Consider the following 22,165-nt stretch of genomic DNA (forward strand, 5'->3'; position numbering starts at 1 on the left):
TATACGGATTATGTTAATGTTGGAAACAGTTGTGCTACTTAATTTATTTTAAATTCTTTAATGAAGTTAACAGCATTTATTCTAAATAATTAAAGAAACGGTCTTTGCTATCACTATCAATTTAACATCCTTGCTGAATAAAATAATTTCAGAAATAATTTTGATTAAGGAATCCTGAAAAAGTACCACAGGCTCCAAAAAAAAAATATTATGCAACCGTTTCAAACATTGATAATAGATCAGCATATTAGAATGATTTCAGGAAGATCATGTGACACTGAATACAGCAATGAAGCAAAAAAATTGATCACAGAAATAAATTAGATTTTTAATCTACATTAAAATATAGGAAAGTCGTTTAAGGTCAATTTTACAATATTACATTGTTTTTCTGAATTTATCAAATAAATGCATCCTTGATTAGCATAATAAACTTACTTGATGCATTTTAAACAAGAAAAATATTCACAAACTTTAGACCAGCAGCGTGAATGGTAGTCATTTAAACATACCATTTTGTTCATTTAGTTATTTTACATTAAAACACTGTTTAATGAATACTTTGAGTTACAAAATGTATTATTTTATTTTTAAACATTAAATTCCTTGAATGTAAAAGTTACAAAAAGCAGTTCAAAAAAAAAAAAAAAAAAAAAAAAATTCAAAATAACCATGTCTCATTAAAAATAAATAAAAACATTAAATTAAATACAATGTTAAATGTCGGAGACCTGCACCCCTGCAAGTTGGGATGCAAACATGCAATCATTCAAGATTGAAAATAATTCTTTCAAGCCAAATCCCAACACATGAGTAGCATTAAATGGACTGACCTCCAGGAACCTCTTGTGCAGGGCATCCTCAGTGATGTCCAGAACCTCGGGGCTGTAGACGCTGCCGTTATCATACACCTGCTGGATGATCAGCCCGTAAGAGAAGGGCGAGATGTTCAGCATGTTGAGCAGCGTGGCCTCGCTGGCGCCCACCTTGTCTCCAGGTTTGATCAGTTGAACATCGCTCTGTGGACGGTAAAGGACAAATAGTTTAGCTCATTCGCAATATGAGTTTAAAAGTGTCTGAGTCTAGCGTCCCTGTGAGTTGTAAGATGCAAAACACACAGGGATAGAAAGAAACAGGTTTATTTGTGCAGGGGGAACGACAAACCAGCACTGACACAGCTGGTCTGTAACTTATCCTGCAACTCTTAATTCAGTGTTTTGTGATCACCCGATGCTTAAATGTTTAAACTTGTATAAAATTATATAAAATTATTAAAACATAATAAAATACTACAGCGCTAAAGGGATTTTTAATGTTTATTGAAAGGAGACTTTTCTGCTCATCAAGGCTGCATTTGATTAAAATAGTTTGAAAAAAAAAATTAAAAATGGAGGATTTTCCATTTTAATATACTTTAAAATATAATTTATTCCTGTGATGCAAAGCTAAATTTTCAGCAGCATTACTCCAGTATTCAGCATCACTTCTTTCAGATATCATTCTAACATACAGAATTATCAGTGTTGGAAACAATTGTGCTGCCAATTTTTTGGGGAACCTGTGATACTTTTCAGGATTCTTTGATCAATAAAATACTAAGAAGAACAGCATTTATTGAAAATGGCAAACTGTAATAAACGCCTCATTAAAAGTTTGAGGTCATTTTTTTTCTTCCCCCTCTTTGAAAAGGGTGTTAAATTTATAAAAATTTAAACTATTTTGAATAAATGCCTTTATTTTTTTTAATCAAAGAAACCGGGGGAAAAAAAATCCAATAAACATTAAGCAGCACAACGTTTTCCAAAAATAATAAAAATAAATTCGTATGTAAGAATGATTTCTGAAGGATCATGTGACACTGAAGACTAGAGTAATGGCTGATGAAATTACAGCTTTGCATTACAGAATTGAAAGTATATTAAAGGGAAAAAAATATTTTTCTAAAAACAATTTAGTGTTTTCATGATCATTGGAAGCCAAAAATGGTAATGAGAGCCAGGATTTGATTGACCACCCGTTCCTACTACTCACCAAGATTTCAATGGTTCCTCTGGAGATCTTGGTGGTGATTCCCAAAGCCTGGAAGAAAGAGGTCTTCTCAGGACCGAGCCCGGTGTTCTGAGCCGGGACAGTCACCTCACATGGGGCGATGGCACCAGCACGGGCAGCAGCGGGCACCTACCATCACAAACAATTATAGTTATATAAAGAGATGCATTCAAGCCCTGAAGAACCCCAGACTACCACACAGATGTTCAGTAATACTCACTTTGTTTGCCAGCAGCAGGTCCCTGACCTCAGTCAGATCCTCCTTGGTGAAGACGAAGCCGACGTTCCCACGGATGTGGGGAAGCAGCCTGAAAAACAAGGCAATAAATTAAACATTTCACCTAGAGTTTATTTTTTAATCTAAAGATTAGACATGCGGCTGATGTAGAATGTCTGAGACCAGCGTCCCTGCGAGTCGTAGGATGCAAAACGCACAGGGATAGAAGGAAACGGGTTTATTTGTGCAGGGGGAACGACAAACCGGCACTGACACAGCCGGTCCGTAACTGATCCTGCAACTCTGGATTCATCAGTGTTTGTAACATCTTAATGAGTGAAAGATTATCTTTTGTGTTCTGTGGTCGTTTAGATGCAATTAAACACCCACAGATGAGACATTAGAATCATTACAAAAATTGACAATTTACTCACCCCTTGTCATTCAGGATGTTCATGTTTTTCTTCAGTTGTAAAGAAATTGAGGAAAACACAGGATTACCTTCCATACAGTGGACTTTTAGGGTGCCCACAAGTTTGAACTTCCAAAATACAGCTTCGAAGGGCTCTAAACCATTCCAGCTGAAGAATAAGGCTCTTTAGCAAAACTATCAGTTTTCCAAAAACTGGAAAAACATTTCTATACTTTTTAATCTCAAATATTTGTCTAGTTCTGCGTGGACCACTTATTCTGGTTCAAGACAGTTAGGGTAAGTCAAAAAAACTCCCATCTCATTTTCTCCAACTTCAAAAGCATCCTACATTGCAATTTTTCCTTTTTTGTAAACGGCGTTTGACCATCTTTGCAAGTTTACTTTGTAAACACTTGGTCAGTACTTCTACAGCGATATAGGGCGATTTTGAAGTTGAAAAAAAAATATATGAGTTTTTCGACCTACCCTAACGGTCTTGAACCAGAATACACCATTCACACAGAGTTTGACAAGGTGAGCATTTGAGGTTAAAAAGTAAATGCATTGTCATTTATTTTTAGAAGAAAAAAAAAATAGTTTCGCTAGATAAGATTTTGGGATGGCTTAGAGCCCTATAAAGCTGCATTTTGGAACTCGTGGGCACCATAGAAGTCCACTATATGAAGAGAAATCCTGAAATGTTTCTCAAAAAACTATTTCTTTATGACTGAAGACAGACATTAATATCTTGGATGACAAAGGGGTCAGTAAAGTATCTTTAATTTTTTTGTTCTGGAAGTTAACTCTAATACACCTGAAAATGGGCTGAGAATTGAGAAAATGGTGGTTCAGATTCAGGCAAGGTGTGTTTTTTTGGTCAATTAAGGGAAAACACAAGACTTCACCTCAAATGGTTGTCAAAAGCAAAAATGCTATGAAATGGCACGCAGACGCTGTTTTTGGGAATCAGCATCTCAATTAGAACCAATATTAGATTTCACTCAGAAACAATGCATTTTTTTAAATTCACAGATTGCATGCTATAAAGACTTTTAAAGCCTTTGTCTACCGTGGTTCATGATTGTGCCCAGACTGACACACACCTCTCCAGAGCTGGGTTGTTTTCCAGGTGGCCACGGATGGCCTTTCTCATCATGGTGTTTTTGCCCATGAGCACGACGGCCTTGCCCCGCAGGGACAGACGGATGGTCTGCATCTGCTTGGAGCCGACATTGTCAGCGCCCACGATGAAACACTTGGGGAAGTCATCCAGCAGTTGCTGTAAACAGAAAAACATGTTAGAAACTACACAACCAGATGGGAATTGAGATTAAACCATGTCTGTGATCAAGTGTCACTGCAGATCGTGGGACACAGACGGGGATGGTAGGTTTATTAAAGCAGGGGGTAATGCATCAAATCAGGCAAATCTTGATTTCATTTCATATTTTAAATATAATTAAGCTAAAATTAAACAAGCGTGTAAAAAGGTTTATATAAAATTACTTTAAAACATAAATACAGTTTAAAAAAATTAATTGGATCAAAATAAGTTAAGACTTGTCTTTTTTCAGTTGCAAAGAATTTTTTTTTTTTTTTTTTTTTTAGAAAGTGATTAAACCACGTCTGTGATTTGAACTAGCAACTGTGAATTGTTTCACTAGATAGACAAGAGTTATTCCTCAGCTGGGATCTTTTTGAGCCCTTTTGAATCTACACTGAAACTGCATTTTTAATCTTCAATCTGTTGAGCACCATTGAAGTCTACTATATGGAGAAAAATCCTGAAATGTTTCCCTAAAGAAAAAAAAATTATAAAATTTCTTTGCAGCTAAAGACAGATATGAACACTTGATTTAAAAGTGGAGTAATCCTTTAAAATTTATTATAGTATAGTTTAGTTATTGGGTTAAAATAAAGCAAGATTTATAATGACTTGATTTATAAAGTTTAGGCATGAAAAAAACCCTTTAACTATGAATACAAATGTTTATATATTGATTTAAAATTAAAATTAAAAAATCTAGTGGTAAAGCTGGCACTAAACAAACACTTAATACTCAAGATCTCACCAAATTGTCACAGTTGAAAACTTCTTACATGAAACAATATAGTTTTAATTGCATAAATTAATAAAATGTCTGAGACCAAGCGACCCTGCAAGTCATGGATACGGACAGACAGGGATAGTAGGAAACAGTTTGCTTTCAGCAGGGGGAACGACCGACCAGCACTGACACAGCTGGGCTGTAGATGACCTGCTGGTATTGAATTTGTAATAAAATAAAACTAGCAACTGCTGCAGTGTGTCATACTAAAAGCATGGAGAACTTACGATGATTTTCAGAAAATAGTTGGACTTCCACGTGGCCCTGTCTTCCCTGGGCATCTTGGCAGTGCTTCCAAGGATCGGTGAACAGCCGGTTTAAAGACAAGGTTGAAAAATCTGAGAAGCATACATTGAAAGACATTTAGACAGATATTTCTGAGATGGGTCTTGCAGTGTATAAAATCTCGTGGCAAAACTGGCATTAAACAAACACTTAATTCTCAAGACTGTACCAAATGGTCACAGCTGCAAGCATTTTACACGAAAAAAAGCGCTTTATTTGCATAAATTAATAAATTGTCTGAAACCAAGCGTCCCTGCGAGTCGTGGGATGCAGACAGACAGGGATAGAAGGAATCAGTTTGCTTTTAGCAGGGGGAACGACCGACCAGCACTGACACAGCTGGGCTGTAGATGACCTGCTGTAATTTAATACGTTTAATAATAATAATAATAATAATAATAATAATATTATTATATTACTACTATTGTTAATAGCAACAAACACTATATACAGTATTATCCAGACTATAAAATATAAACCTACAATGAGAAACTAATAAACGATAGTCATTTTACGTCTCGCCTCACATGGCGCCCAGGCCTATGCTAACAGGCTAAAGCTAACTTTTTCCCCAAAAGACTATTATTTTACACATGTCGAGTTCTTATGATATTGGCTAATGATTTTTAATACATATTTATCTTATTAAGATTTTATAAAGTCAAAAACATCGCTTTTTGAAGAAGAAAAGGCCACGGAGCCGAATTACGACTCACCTCACGGTAGGGACGCGTGAAAGAAAGAGGCCGCTGCAGGAAGCGGCAGAATATTAGTAGCAGTAGCACATCCAATCAAAATCGCGCAGAGGGGGCGTATCTGTGCTCTGATTGGTCAATACCCATGTCTCTCACTTTGCAGTTCTGACAAATCGTAAAAGTTGATCCGCGCGCTCAGATTACTCCACAAAACGTTATTTAATTTTTTTTTTTTAAATAATTATAAAGTAATTTATAAATAGTAAAAGTTAATTACATAAAAAAAGTAAAATTATTTATAAATAATTTTACATTATTAATATGCATAAGTGTGAATTCTTACATTGCACATTATGGACTTATTTCTCAAAAATAAAATAAACAAAAAAAATATGTCATATGTCATATGTCAAAACTCGCAAATCTGAGTTTACATCTCGCACAATTAGCAAGAAAAATCGTTTATTCGATCACAGAAATAAGATTCCAAATTTAATGTTTTACAAATATATATATAGTCTTCTAAATAAGTAAATGAAAATGTTTTCAGTGATTTTTCTTTTGTCAGCACTTCAGTAATACTTTATTGATTTGTATTATACTTGACATGATTTAAATTAATTTACAAAATTACTATTATTAATATTACTATTATTATTGCTACTACTATTATTATTACTATTATTATTAATTATGCTAATATTATTAGTTAGTAGTTAGTAGTAATAGTAGGCTGTAATAAGTTACGTCCAGGGTTACAACAGAATAAACAAAAATACATAAATAATGAATAATAGTAATAATAAAATAAAGTAATAAAATCACATGATAGAAATAACGTTTAAAGTGTTTACAAATAGTAACACATTCTTCTTCTCTCAAGTATTCACTTTAAATATTTTAAAATATTGTTTGAATTTTTTTATATTGTTAAACTGTCTTTAAAATAATAATAATAATAATAATAATAATAAACTACAGGTTTATTTTTACAAAAATATTATTTTTTTAAGAATTACAAATACAATCGGGAGTGTAAAAGATTAAATAAAAACATTTAAAAATATTTCTAATAATAAAATAAAGAAAGAAAAGAAAGTTATGGAAATTAAGTAAAATTTCTTATTATCTCATTATTATTAATAATACATATTAAAACAGAAAAAAACGAAAGTTTTTGTCTTTATTTATATACTTAAATGAGAAAAATTAAATGGTCAGAATCCAAACTGAATTTTTCACACTTTAAAAATGTATTGTTATGCTTCATAAAACTCCACTAGTAAAAAGGCGATTGTATAACACTGTAGTGTAAATTTCATTTTTTCTCCCTTTGAAGATATGCATCTGGCACTAGTTATTGTATTTTTTTTTTTAAATCTTTTTATGTCTGTGTTTGCAATATATAATTCTCATTGTTTTGCTGGTGGTTATAAAATTAATAATAATACTTTTAAAAAAGGTTTTGTCTCTGAGGGACGCGCCACGAGGCGACGCAGTGACGCCATCAGCGCGCGCCATCAGTCCGACTCGAGCCACATGAACGGATGATGTAAACAACTGCAGTGCGAGACTCCTCTGCTGTCCGTCTGTCTTTATGAACGAGATCAGCCCTTCACGGTGAGTGAGACGGATTCACACTGCCGCGCGTTTCCTGCAGATCATGCCCCACGACCCCGACCCTCCTCCGGCGAAGAGATTTAAGCCGGGCTCCCCCTTCTTCCGCCTGGATAAGAAGCCGGGCATGCTGCTGCCCAGAGCGGGACACGCGCCCGTCAGCGTGGACGCGCAGCGAAAACAGCTGCCCATCTACCAGACCAGGACACAGGTGATCAACCAGCTCAGACAGCTGCAAAATGCTGTGTTCATCGGTAAGATAATACATTATATATGTTATGATATCTTAACTGACGCTGTTAACAAAGTATTTCATTCTAATTCCTTGTTTTGGACGTGTAAACATGGTTATACTTTGTATTTCTGGACATATAATGTGATAATAGCACACTTTTTGGACGTGGTCTAGTAATAACATCATGTTTTTGGACATAATACGACAGTTTTGTGAATATTCAGTTATTAACCATGGTAATAATGTGGTATTCTTTGAAGAAGGGGTTTTCAAAACAGGGGTTCATGAAAAAGTGTAGAGAAAAGCGCTGTAAAATATATAATAAAATAAGATTAAATTAAATAAACTAAAGAGTACAATAGTACAGTAAAAAGAAAGAAACATAAAATATATATATATATATATATATGTGTGTGTGTGTGTGTGTGTGTGTGTGTATATATATATATATATATATGTATATATATATATATATATATATATACATATATATATATATATATGTATATATATATATATATATATATATATATGTATATATGTGTGTGTAATAAATGAAAATAAGTGCCTTTTTAGGAAAGTTTTCAGATAGGAGCTCTTTGTGAGAATGATTATATTTTGAAGTCTATGGAAAATTTTACAGAAAAATAAATAAAATAAAGTAAAAATAATTACAGTAATAAAAAAACAAGATTTAAATTCTTAATTAATTGTTTGAAATATACAAAAATGGCTACATAAATGTATACATATTACATGTTAAAAATAATGCATATTACATTGTAGTATAATGAGTAAAAGACTTAATGTGATGTAAGAAACTAAAAATTTTTCAAATAAAATATATATTTATTTTTATGCATGAAAATAAATTATGAGGATGATCATATTTGGGGGGACATGGAAAAGTTTAGAGAAAAACTGTGTAAAAATAAATTATAAAATGAAAACTAAATTATTTATTAAATGATTCAAATAAACTAACAAAACAGCTTAAATAAAAAGCAACAACAAAAAACAGTGTAGAATGTTATATTAAATAAATAATAAAAATAAGAATCAAATAAATTAAAATAAATAAAGTTTTAAAATAATAATTCTAATAGTACAGTGTTATAATGAGCAGAGAAAAAAATAATAATGTAATGTTAAAGAAGCTAAATATTTTCCAAATTATATTTACACAATGTAATTTGGGTCTTTATACAGATAAATAAATAGCTGCCTTTTTAGAATAGTTTTAAGATGGGAGGATATGAGGATGATGATTTGGGAGTGTGTGGAACAGTTTATATAAATTTAATAAAATTATTAATTTAATAAAAATAATTTAATAAAAAAAGATAAAAAAATTATTAAAATAAACAAAAATGCTTAAATAAATGTATAAATATTACATATTAAATACGATACATGTTACTGTATAGTGTAATGAGTAAATAACAATGTTATGTAATAGAAACTAAATATTTTTCAAATAAAATATTACATATATTCATAATATTATTTATACATCTTTTGTTATTATTATTTTTTTTTTAGATATATTTCTTACAATTTATTACTGGGTCTTTATACATGAAAATAAATAGATATCCCTTGATTTAGAGAAAAACAGTTTAAAATAAATTGTAAAAATAAACTAAATGCATTAAATTATTTAAATAAACTAACACCACTAACTGCTTAAATGAAATAATATAGAAAAGGTGTAAATATTAAATAAATAATAAAAATGAGAATACAATAAAATAAATAACTAATTGATTAAAATAAATAAATTGACTTAAAATAATATATATATATAACAGTATAGTACTACGTAACTAAATGGTTTCCAAATAACATTTACACACATTTATAATATAAATGTATTACAATGTATTTGGCCTTTATACATGAAAATAAGTAACTGCCTATAAAATGTAAGCATGGAAATCACAAAAATTATCATATTTTATTTTAAAAGGGCCTCCATATGACTTCTAGTATAGCTGGCTATCCTTTCTATACCCTAAACCTTACAGGTTGGCATATTTAGATTTTAATTAAGATTTTACTTGCTACGTTTATGTGTAAATGATCATACTCAAGTTGTCTTTTGTACTGTATTTGTGAGGATTTTTTTCAGAAAGCACTCTATAATAGCAGCAGAAGAACACAGATACTGTTTTTTGTGTTGCAGGTGAGACAGGCTCAGGTAAAACCACCCAGATACCGCAGTACCTGTATGAGGCTGGCATCGGCCGGCAGGGCATCATCGCCATCACTCAGCCCCGCCGTGTCGCCGCCATATCGCTGGCTGGACGAGTCGCCGAAGAGAAGAAAGTTCAACTCGGAAAACTGGTGTGTTTTTATGACTAAAGATTAAAATAAACCCCATATTCTTGATTTGCATCATCTTGAATTGGATATAAATGTCAGTGTGTGATGCATTTCTCATTTCTGTAATTGCTCAGGTGGGCTACACGGTGCGTTTTGAAGACGTCACATCGTCGGAGACCAAGCTGAAGTTCATGACGGATGGGATGTTGTTGCGGGAAGCGATTGGTGATCCATTATTACTGCGCTATACCGTGGTGATCCTGGACGAGGCTCACGAGCGCACCGTTCACACAGATGTGCTGTTCGGCGTGGTGAAGGCCGCTCAACGCAAACGTGTTGAACAGAACAAAATACATCTGAAGGTACGAGAGAATCTGACTTATTCCTATGATCAAACTAAGACATTTATTAGAATTAGAAATACTCTTAAGATCAAACTTAGACTTTATTAAAAAAAAATAAGCACTGTTAAGTTCATTCTAAGACATTTATTAGAATCAGAAATACTCCTAAGATCAAACTAAGACATTTATTTGACTCTGAAAAACTCCTTAGATCAAACTAGGACATTTATTAGAATAAGAAATGCTTTTAAGTTCAAACTAAGATGTTTGTTTGACTCAGAAATACTCTTAAGATCAAACTAAGACATTTATTGGTTTCTGAAATACGCTTAAGATCAAACTAAGACATTTATTTGACTCTGAAATACTCCTAAGATCAGACTAAGACATTTATTAGTTTGAACTTAAAAGCATTTCTTATTCTTAAAGATGATTTCTGAGTCAAATAAATGTCTTAGTTTGATCTTAAGCGTATTTCAGAAACCAATAAATGTCTTAGTTTGATCTTAAGAGTATTTCTGAGTCAAACAAACATCTTAGTTTGAACTTAAAAGCATTTCTTATTCTAAGATGTTTGTTTGACTCAGAAATACTCTTAAGATCAAACTAAGACATTTATTTGACTCAGAAATCATCTTTAAGAATAAGAAATACTTTAAAGTTCAAACTAAGACATTTATTAGAATTATAAATACTTTTAAGATCAAACTGATATGTTTATTACAATTTAAAATACTTTAAGATCAAACTAAGATGTTTATTACAATTTAAAATACTTTAAGATCAAACTAAGATGTTTGTTCAAATCATAAATGCTCTTAAGATCAAACTAAGATGTTTATTAGAAAAGTTGCAATGATTAATTCACAGTAGTACATTTTTGTTAACATTTTTGTATTTTTTTTTGCATGTTTTAGCTTTTTTTTTTAAATTGCGTCTATCATCATTCATTCATCATTTTTATTTCAGTTAATTTTTTATTTCAGTTTTTATTGTTGTTTTCGCTAATATTGTGAACTTTATTGAAAAATACATTTTTTAATTTTAATTTCTGGGCCTCCTCATTAAGGGGTCACACTTGGCTCCCTCGCGGTCAAAAGTGACCGAAGCCTTAAAAAGTAACTTTTTTTTTTCTTCAGGAAAATCAATTAAATATATTTTTGTTCAATAATATTTTGTAATTATTATTTAGAATTTTGAGCATTTTTTATGAATCTATGCAATATTTATACAGTTTTAATGAGCAATTTTTTCCCAGTAGAATTATATTTTATATTATATTTTTTAATTAATTATGTATTTATTATTTTTCAAAAAATACAACATTTCACATTAAAATAGAGTAAAAGCATTTAAAATCCATTTTTTTAAAGTGAAAATTGCACCATCTAGTGGCATAAAAAATAAACTTGTGTAATGCCATGTAAACTCCTGTGTCTCCCTATATACATATATACAGGGGCTTTGGGATTCCTATTGTTTTTTTTCTTTTTACTGTTTCTTCATTTTATTAGGCTTTGCATTTAGAAATATATTCAGACATTCTAAAAGATACATTTTGGCAAGGTTTAGATATTTTTTTGATTGGATAAATATCAGGTTTTGCATTTTTCTGCTTATTTCTGTGTGTCTGTGTGTGTGTCTGTGTGTGTGTGTGTGCGCGTGTGTGTGCGTGTGTGTGTCAGTTCTGTACTTTTGTTATTTTAGAGTGTCAGTCCTTGCTTGCTGAACACTTCTTTTCAGCACAGTTGCTCATTTGTAGCTTGTATTACCAAAAGATTATCTGAATTATCACATTTTTTCGTATTTCCCATTCATTTCCTATGTCGGTCATTTCTGACCGCGAAGGAGCCAAGTGTGACTATTTTTTTTTTGACCCTTTAACATATCCGAATCATGTCACTGATTTTTTTTTGTACTCACATAGCTAATGCAACAAAAGTCACCAAGCGTCATCTCATTCTGATGAAGCTACGATTTTTAAAAATTCAAAACATAAAATTTTTCGGTCAAAAATGACCGAAGAGGCCCAGAGGGTTAACATTTCAGATTTTTTTTTTCAATATGTTTATATAGTTTTTATTTCAGTTTCAGTCATTTAATTTGTTAAGCTAAATAAAAAAGCAAAATGTTGCCTTGAATAAAATAAGCTATTTCAGTTTTGTTATTAAAATTTTTCTATTACCTTAACTAATTGAAATATATGGATTTGCTTTTTAAATTAACATTTTAGTATTTTTTGCATTTTTCATATAGTCACATACTTTTACATTTTTGTTTTCTTTTCATTTTCGTTAACATTTTAGTTAAAATTGTTTGTTTTGTCTTTTTTCCCCCGAAAAAGACAAAACAATGACTGTTTTTTTTTCCAGCTACTGAAATAAAAGCTAAGCTAAATAAAATGGCGAAATGTTGCCTTGAATAAAATAAGTTTTAATAAAAGTTCATGTTTTTAATACTAAATTACTGCAATTCATTCAGTCTGAACTGTACAGTCTCCATTTGGTATGTTTTTATGAACTTTAAATTTTAAATTTGAAAAACATTCTCATTTAACAATTTAACTGTGATGTCATCATTGTAATATTTGCATTCTGGACTCTGATTGGTCAGAAGTTTATATTCAGTCATCTATATTCACCTTTACGCTGCAGAGATGCTGTAATATTTACTGCAATGAATGAATGCTGTTGATCTGTAGGTTGTTGTGATGTCTGCCACCATGGACGTGGATCTGTTCTCACAGTACTTCAACAAATCGCCGGTTCTGTATCTGGAGGGCCGACAGCATCCCATTCAGATCTACTACACCAAACAGACTCAGACCGACTATCTGCAGGCAGCGCTGGTCTCCATATTTCAGATTCACCAGGTCCATCCTTGCTCACACAATCACATACACATGACAGATTACATAGACATCTGAGCACATCTTTGACCTGTAATAAGTTGTAATGTGTATTTTGGATTGATTGATGTGTGTGTATTAATTTGTGTTATTTGTAGTGTAGGATAATTTTCAGATTTTATTTTATTTTATTTTTTAAAAAAATCCTAAAAAAACTTATTTTACTTACTTATTACTTATTTCCTTATTTTCTACTTGATACTTGAAAAAAAAAAGAACGTATTTTCTTTTTAAAAATTATTCTTATTTTCTTTGAAAAATGATACTTATTTTCTTATTTTAAAACATATATATTTTTCTAAAAAAAAACATACTTATTTCCTTTTATACTATTTAAAAAGAAATATTTATTGCTGTTTGTATAAATGATACTTGGGAAAAAACGATACTTATTTTCTTTTAAAAAAATACAAATGTCTTTAAAAAAGTTTTTTTTTCTTTACAATCAATACATAATTTCTTAAAATATGCTTAATTTCCTAAAAAAAAAAAACATGAAAAACAAATTTTCTTTAATAAAAAGTTTATTTATAGTACTTATTTTCTTTAAAACATTATAAAAAAAACAATACTTATTTTTATTAAAAAATGTTTTCTTTAAAATACATAATTATTTTTTATTCTTATTTATATTTTCTTATTTTCTTTAAAAATCTATATTTTCCTCGAAAAACAATACTCACTTTCATAAAAAAATATATATAAATAATAAAGCAACACTTTTTAAAATAACAATTATAATTTATTTGGAAAATTCTAGAAAAAGTATTTTCTTTTTTAAAAATGATACTTTTTTTAAACAATACTTTTAATTAACTTATTTTTAAAAAAAAATCAACTATAATTATTAAACAATTTTTCTTTACAAAAGAATATATAGCAGTGTTGTTTTCGTCAACGATGACGCCACTTTTTTTCATGACGATAACGAGACGATGACGAGATAAAAATGGCTCGTTGATGACTAAAACATGACGAGACGTGTGTGAGGTTTCGTTGACGAGACGAGAATAGACGAAAATGTTAGTGGGTGGTACGTCAGACGTTTAAAATGCATGACATTTCTGCTTATTGTGCATGCCAATTAAAACTTAAAAAGTATCTTACGCTATGGCAAGCCGTTTTAGCATTAAATACTCTTTGCTATACTAGTATGGCAAGCCGTTTTAGCATTCCATCCTTGTTTGTCTTTTATGTCTAAAACCATTCCTTCATTATTGTAATTATTGGTGAAAATAGTTGATCCGGAAGCTCACATTGTGTTGAACTATAGATCTGCTATTTTCAGAACTTATAAGTGACACTACCCAACAGCCAAATGCTTACTGACCTACATTAATTTGTTAAAAGACTACTTTTTCCCCTTTTTTTGACTAAAACTAGACTAAAACCTTTTTGACTTTTCGTCAACTAAAATTGGACTAAAACTATCACATTTAGAAGTGACTAAAATTGGACTAAAACTATCACATATAGAAGTGACTAAAATTTGACTAAAACTAAGAAGCATTTTAGTCCAAAAGACTAAGACTAAGACTAAATCTAAGATGGTTGTCAAAAACAACACTTATATATAGTTTATTTATTTTTTAAGATATTATTTATTCTCTTAAAACATGGTGCTTATTTTATTAGGAAGCTCCACCGTCGCATGATATCCTGGTGTTCATGACGGGTCAGGAGGAGATTGAAGCGCTGGCTCGCACCTGTCGGGACATTTCCAAACACCTGCCTGAGACCTGCGTCCCGATGACGGTCGTCCCGCTTTACGCCTCGCTGCCGCCCGTCCAGCAGCTCCGAGTGTTTCATCCCGCGCCCAAGGTCACTACAGCAGCCGCACACTTACTTTGACAACACCTGACGCTTTCCACTCACTCTCCTGTCTGTGCGTTACAGGGATCCAGGAAGGTGGTTATCTCCACAAACATCGCGGAAACATCCATCACCATCTCGGGCATCAAATACGTCATTGACACGGGGATGGTGAAAGCCAAACGCTACAATCCAGGTCAGACTCTCATCCCTCTCAAATCTCTGAGGCTCACTCGTGTGTTGAATATTCTGTAAGTATGATGGTCATTTGTTGTTGTGTTGAATCAGACAGCGGTCTGGAGGTGTTAGCGGTCCAGCGCGTGTCTAAAGCTCAGGCGTGGCAGCGCGCCGGTCGAGCCGGGAGAGAAGACGCCGGTTCATGTTACCGTCTCTACACTGAAGAGGAGTTTGACAACTTTACCAACATGACCGTACCCGAGATACAGAGGTACAGCTACACCGTCTGTCAATAGAAGTCATGTGTGACCCTGGACCACAAAACTAGTCTTAAGTAGCATGGGTGTATTTGTAGCAATAGCCAAAAATACATTTTATGCATCAAAATGATCAATGTTTCAATGCCTTTCAATATATTTCCTGAGGAAATGTATCAAAACTTACTTTTTGATTAGAAAAAAGCATTGCTAAGAACTTCATTTGGACAATTTTAAAGACTCTTATGATTGGTTTTGTGGTCCAGGGTCACATATGCCGTTCACACAGGATGTTTTTTTGCTTAAATTTATATGCAAGTTTTTTTTTTTATTGTTTGTATCTGGTCACAGAAATTTAAAAACATTTTGTTTTTATTTTTACTTATTTCTTAAAAAAACATTTATATTTATCTTCTTTAAAAAAGTTATACTTGTTTTGTTTTTTTTGGGAAAAACAATACAGATTTTCTTCAATTATATTTATTTTCCTAGAAATACTTTCTTTCTATAAAAAAGTGTACTTGTACTTATTTTTTAAAAGATGTGTTTTATGTTACATGTTTCATGTTTTTAGGTTGCTCAACACAATTTATTTAAAGTGCAAAAAAGTGATATTTATTTTCATTTAAAAAATTAGACTTTTTCCAACTCTTCCCAATCCTATTTTCATAGGAATAATGTGCTTGTTTTTTATTATATGTTTTTCTTAGAAAAATGATACTTTTCTTACAGATATAGATGCATTGGTAAGAACTTCATTAGGACAACTTTAGAGGCAATTTTCTCAATATTTCGATATTTTTGCACCCTCAGATTACAGATTTTCAAATAGTTGTATCCCAGCCAAATATTGTCTATCCTAACAAACCATACATCAATGGAAAGCTTATTTATTTCGTTTTTTTTAGATGATGTATAAATTTATAATTGCGAATAGTTTACGCTTATGATTTGTTTTGTGGTCCAGGTTGACATATGACGTTCACACAGTTAAGTGTTATTTATTTTAATTGTTTGTATCTGGTCACATAAATTTAAAAGCATTTTGGTCTTATTTGAAGTGCAAAAAAGCGCTACTTATTTTCTTTCTTTGTACTTGTCGTATTTTATTGAAGTTTTTAGGTGGCTTGAAAACACTTTTCCAAATCAAAAATTCACATTTAATTTTATCGGACATGCAAAAAAAAAAAAAGACACCAAATAAAGACACTCATTTTTTAAAAAGAAAATATGTGTTAAACATATTTTTTAATATGCTTATTTTTTATTAAAAAAAACTATTGTTTGTCAGGTTTATAAAAAAATATGTTTAAGGGTGCTGTGTGCAATTAAAAAACCATTCTGTTTCATTTCGTCTGTCTGTGTTTGAATGCAGGAACATATTTGATTTGTTAGATGTGAACTAAAACCTGTTTTATAAAGCTGTAGTTGAATTGATAAATCTGTGAATCTGATTGGTTATTACTATCTCTGTAGGTGTAATCTGGCCAGTGTCATTCTGCAGCTGCTCGCTCTGGGTGTTCCTGACGTCCTCAACTTTGACTTCATGTCTAAACCGTCACCAGGTGAGACCGACAACAGATTATTAAAGCTACTGTATTTGTTATGCCTGTTTAATATACTGGTTTAGTTGATAATACGGCCAGCTTTCATATGCTGTAAACTTGTATGATGTGTGTAGAGTCGCTGCGGATGGCCGTGGAGCAGCTCTGTATCCTCGGCGCCGTGGACAGGAAAGACGATCAAGTGTCATTAACTCCCCTGGGCAAGAAAATGGCCTGTTTCCCTCTAGAGCCCCGCTTCTCCAAAGTAAGAGATACTTGTTTGCTTGTCAGTTGATAATGGATAGAAATACAGTCGACTTTACCTTAGGATCGGTGAGATACTATTAGTTGCAGTGTTGGAAAAAGTTACTTTTAAAAGTAATGCATTACAATGTTGCGTTACTCCCTAGAAAAAGTAACTAATTACGTTACTTAGTTACTTTTCATGGAAAATAATGTGTTACGTTACTTTTCATGACTTTTCAAATCTGGGCTGGGCTTGCTTTTTTGTTTTCAATATAAAAAGTTGTATTTTATGGTTAAAAAAACTTGTATTATCTTGAATTAGTTTTTATTTAAAGTTAAGTTTTTATGACTATTTTTATTTTACTTGAATGCCTAAAAATACAAACACTTGTTACAGCATTTCATATATCTGCATTTATGTACTTACTATATATAGAGCAGTTTCTGTTATAGATTCTATTAATATTTTCAAATACTTTTTATTTCAATATTTTTATTTCTTTAAGTGCATCTACATATTTTTTTTATATTGCATAAAATTAAAAATTGCTTCACAAAAAACTCTGATGTAACAGTGTTTGCACATATTTGAATGAATTTTGATTTTTATATTTCCTGATTACTTTAATTTTTTTAGTTAAAGTTTCAAAGTGATTTAATTTTATTTCGTTTTTATTAATTGTTTTATTTTATAAAACATTATACATTTATTTTATTTTAATATATAAATTGTAAATTGCTTTACTATAACAATTGTCTAACAGTAACTGGATGTTTATTTATGTATTTAATAATATTTTGAAATGCTTCTTTTTTATATATTCCATTTTATTTTAATTTTAGTACAATTTGTCTACTGTTTTAAAAAAGTAATTTAATTTGGAGTCATTTTGAATTTTGTTTTGTTTCTAAAGTTGCTTTTGGTCTTTTTTTAGTTATTATTTTTTACTTTTATTTTAGTTTTAGCTATTTTAGTACATTGAGTTATTTTAGTATATCAATATCCAAAAAAAAAAAGAAAAATTAAGAAAAGAAAATTAAAAAATGTTGCTTTAACAACTAGCTACAGCATATATATATTTTTTTTATTTATTTATTTATTTATTTATCAATGATTATAATGAATAGTGTTAATTTTAAGTTGTTTTCTGGCTGTATTTTGACTGTATTTGTGTTCTTCTGCGTCTCCACAGACCCTCCTGATCTCTCCTGATTTCTCCTGCACTGAGGAGGTTCTGACCATCATCTCGCTCCTGTCCGTCGACTCGGTCCTCTACAATCCTCCCGCACGCAGAGACGACGTCTTCGCCGTCCGCAAGAAGTTCATCTCCAGCGAAGGAGACTACATGACGCTCCTCAACATCTACAGAGCCTTTAAGAAAGTCAGCGGAAACAAGGTACTGACATGAGCATCACAAAACATCTTCTTCAGGGCAGTGCTATATGAAAAAACAACATGACATTTGTATGTTTTGCCAAAATTATGAACATTTTCCAGATTCTGCAACCTGTATGAGGACAACTTAACATGAGAAACTGATATTAATGAAATGCATTATGTTTATTGAGTTTGCATGTGCATTAAAAGCTGTTTCAGGAAATGTCCGTGTGTTGTTTGTGTTTTCCCAGGACTGGTGTCGGGAGAACTTTGTGAACAGCAGGAATATGGGGCTGGTTTTAGAGGTTCGAGCTCAGCTTAGAGACATCTGCATCAAGGTACACACCCACACACAAATGGTGTTCAATAGCATTTTTGTAGCTTTCTGTAACAGTGATGCATGCTACTAGCAACCCTAAAATCATGGGTTTGATTCCCAAGAAATGCATGAGCCGAGAAAATGTGTATCTTCAATGCAGTGTGAGTCGCTTTGGATAAAAGCTTCTGCTAAATGCATAAATGTGAATGTAATGCATATTAATCTCATCTCTGTACTGAACTTTGTTCTTGTAATGAACCTGATGTTGCATAGCACATCAAATACATTTTAATAATTAACATACATTTTTGCACAGAATAAATGGTTCTGTGAAGAGCATCTGTGACATGATAGAAAATAATTTTATTTCATACCTTAGTTTATAAGAAGGAGAAATCATGTTTACAGTAATGCACTGAACATCCATGGGACAAACCGGGATAAATATTAAATATTGAAAGTATAATCATATCAGCCGTTGTTTAATAGACCATTTTAGTATTATTTATAGACTATTATAGTTTCGGGAAAATTTTTAATTAGATTTAATTTTAGATTTTGTGTTTTTGCTTTACTTTTAGTTAAACTTTTATACGTTTTTTGTTACCTTTTTTATAAGTTTAAGCATAAATAGTGTATGTATAATATATGCTTTTATAGTTTTTGTTAATATTTTTGATTACATTTTATTTTTAGATTTCTTGTTTTTACTTAATATTTTGTTTTTGTCGTTATATTTTTTTTGTTGTTAATACTTTAATTTTTATTTTTTATTTTTTTAGATTTAATGTTTTCATTTTATTTTTATTTAGCTTTTTTTTGCATTTTTATTTTTACAATTTTTAATAGTTTTATTTTTATGCATAAAATTAAAAATTGCTTCACTATCACACTTATGTAACAGCATTTGCACAAATTTGAATTATTTTTATATTGTATATATTGTATTGTATATTTTTATATTGTCTGGTTACTTTATTATTATTTACATCTTAAGTCATTTAATTTTTAGATTTTATTTTTAGATTTCTTGTTTTTACTTTATTTGTATTTTGTGTTTTTGTCATTATAGTTTTTGTGTATTTTTGTCATTATAGTTACCATTTGTAATTTTTATTTTTATTATGCATAAAATTAAAAATTGCTTCACTATCATGCTTATGTAACAGCATTTGCACATATTTGAATTAGTTTTAGTAATTTAGTTTTTAGATGTTATTTGATTTCTTGTTTTTACTTTATTTATATTTTGAGTTTTTGTTGTTACTAATTTAATTCATTTTTTAGATTTTCTGTTTCCTTTTTTATTTTTCTTCTTTTTTTTGTTAATTCTTTATTATTATTTTTTTTAGATTTTCTGTTTCCCTTTTTTATTTATTTCTTTATTATTATTTTTTAGATTTTCTGTTTTCACTTTTTTAAATTTTGTGTCTTTTTCATTATAGTTTTTGTTAATATTGTAATTAGGCTTTTTAAGACGTTCTGTTTACACTTTAATTTTATTTAGCATTTTTGTAATTTTATTTGTGTTTTTTGTTTGCTTTACAAAAATGTATCTATATAGTTTTTATTAATTTGTTTTTATTAGCTTTAGTTTGATTTAGTTTTAGTTATTATAGTACACCAAGTTAAACATAATAAAATTTCAAAAAACAAACATTTATTTTTTGGTTTTTAATAATATTTAATAATTTTATAATTTAATAAATAATTTAATAATTTTATTTTGCTATAATAACACCATAAATAATTTTAATTATTTTAAGTCTATTAAGAAACATATTTGTCATTTGGTAGCTGGGGAAGTTGAATTGATATGTGTTTTCAAGTTATCATTCTGGTTTATATATTGTTAATAATAAAATAAAGTAAAAAGAAAATATTTGTCATAAAAATAAATGCTGAAATAGAATAATATATAAAAAAAATATTTTAATTTTTTTTCATATTTTTAATTTAAAAAAGTAATAACTGTACAGCCATATTATATAATAATAAATAAATAAATAAACAACTGGAATTTTTTATAATTTAATTCTATTAAAAACACTATAATAGTAGTGTGCAAATGACACTAAATCAGACATTAAATTAAACTAGATAAAAAAAGTTCGTCAAGACAAACTTTAGGTTGGCTTGAGAAAGCTTTGCCTAAAAATTTAAAGAAGTTTTGAAAGCTTTAAGCAGTTTGGATAGTTTTGAAGTTTGACGGTTTTCAGTGAAATAGTTTGAAGTTTAAAGTAGTTTTAAAGCTTAAACTTGCTGTGTGGTTGCTAGGGTACCCGGGGGTGGTTGCTATGCGGTTGCTAGGGTATCTGGGATGGTTGCTAGGGTGTTGCTATGCTGTTGCTAGGGTACCCAGGTCAGTTGCTAGGGTGTTGCTATGCGGTTGCTAGCGTACCCAGGGCGGTTGCTATGATGTTGCCATGCGGTTGCTAGGGTACCCGGGACTAAATTAAATAACCCAGGTCAGCGTGCATGAAAAATTGACAGTGATCTTGTGTTTCTCAGATGAACATGAAGATACAGTCATCTCTGTCGGACCTGGCCAACGTGCGACGCTGTCTGGCTCACGGTTTGTTCATGAGCGCGGCGGAGCTGCAGCCGGACGGCTCTTACGTGGCTCTGGACACACACCAGCCCGTGGCCATCCATCCCTCATCCGTCCTGTTCCAGGCCAAACCCGCCTGCGTGGTTTTCAACGAGCTCCTGCACACGTCTCGCTGTTATATGAGGGATCTGTGTTTGGTGGACGCCGAATGGCTGCAAGAAGCCGCGCCGGAGTATTTCCGCCGGAAGCTGCGTGCAACAAAGAGTTAACAAATACTACTGGTTTGTTGTTTCTGAGGACTGCAGGATGGAAAGAAAAAAGCCAAGCGTCCTAACAGTTCATCTACTCATGCATATTTAAAAGAAACAGACAATGCATTTTTTGCAACATGCAACTGTTAGGACATTTCACTTTTTGGAATTTGATATGCAACACATTAAAGGCAGTTTTTGCCAAAGAGTTTTGCTTTGTTAACTGAACTTTTCTAGAGCGAATGAGAATGAGTGCTTTCTACTTGCTGTCAATCTTAAGATGTCACGCCTGTTTCTAGCTCTTTTACAAACTGCTGATCTGATTGTATGAAATTCAGGTTCACTTCCTTGAATGTTTGCATGTGTTTTTTGTTCAAGGTAATGCGTTTGGCATAAAACTTGACTACCTCTTAAAAATGAAAGGTGCTTCACGAT

The 22,165-nt window shown here is 31.2% G+C and overlaps 2 protein-coding genes across 2 annotated transcripts in view; one reads left to right on the forward strand and one right to left on the reverse strand.

Moving 5' to 3' along the window:
- LOC141334970 (large ribosomal subunit protein uL10-like) overlaps positions 1-5,811 on the reverse strand; it is a 6,547-nt gene extending 736 nt beyond the window's left edge. Inside the window, exons 1-6 of the mRNA XM_073840191.1 lie at positions 5,788-5,811; positions 5,014-5,124; positions 3,782-3,957; positions 2,270-2,357; positions 2,032-2,178; positions 834-1,019 (exon numbers count right to left, since the gene is read on the reverse strand). Of these exons, the coding sequence (XP_073696292.1) occupies positions 834-1,019; positions 2,032-2,178; positions 2,270-2,357; positions 3,782-3,957; positions 5,014-5,067 (651 nt within the window). The 5' untranslated portion in view covers positions 5,068-5,124; positions 5,788-5,811. The remainder of the gene's footprint in view (positions 1-833; positions 1,020-2,031; positions 2,179-2,269; positions 2,358-3,781; positions 3,958-5,013; positions 5,125-5,787) is intronic.
- A 1,618-nt stretch (positions 5,812-7,429) lies between these two features.
- Positions 7,430-21,816, forward strand: LOC141335511 (ATP-dependent RNA helicase DHX33-like). Its single transcript, XM_073841001.1, has 12 exons — positions 7,430-7,637; positions 9,804-9,964; positions 10,078-10,305; positions 12,989-13,159; positions 14,831-15,016; positions 15,092-15,203; positions 15,296-15,455; positions 16,918-17,006; positions 17,123-17,250; positions 18,425-18,628; positions 18,861-18,947; positions 21,440-21,816. The coding sequence occupies exons 1-12, from the start codon at positions 7,430-7,432 to the stop codon at positions 21,746-21,748; spliced, it is 2,043 nt and encodes a 680-aa protein (XP_073697102.1). The 3' UTR covers positions 21,749-21,816.
- The last annotated feature ends 349 nt before the right edge of the window (positions 21,817-22,165 follow it).

Source organism: Garra rufa, chromosome 5 (genome assembly GCF_049309525.1).
Source record: "Garra rufa chromosome 5, GarRuf1.0, whole genome shotgun sequence".
NCBI classification, from domain to species: domain Eukaryota; kingdom Metazoa; phylum Chordata; class Actinopteri; order Cypriniformes; family Cyprinidae; genus Garra; species Garra rufa.

Bases quoted from the DNA above. Each gene is read 5' to 3' on its own strand.
- LOC141335511 (XM_073841001.1), top strand. From the start codon at position 7,430: ATGCCCCACGACCCCGACCCTCCTCCGGCGAAGAGATTTAAGCCGGGC. The intron at 9,965-10,077 runs GTGTGTTTTTAT...GTAATTGCTCAG, and splicing joins AAGTTCAACTCGGAAAACTG to GTGGGCTACACGGTGCGTTT. The intron at 18,629-18,860 runs GTACTGACATGA...GTGTTTTCCCAG, and splicing joins AGAAAGTCAGCGGAAACAAG to GACTGGTGTCGGGAGAACTT.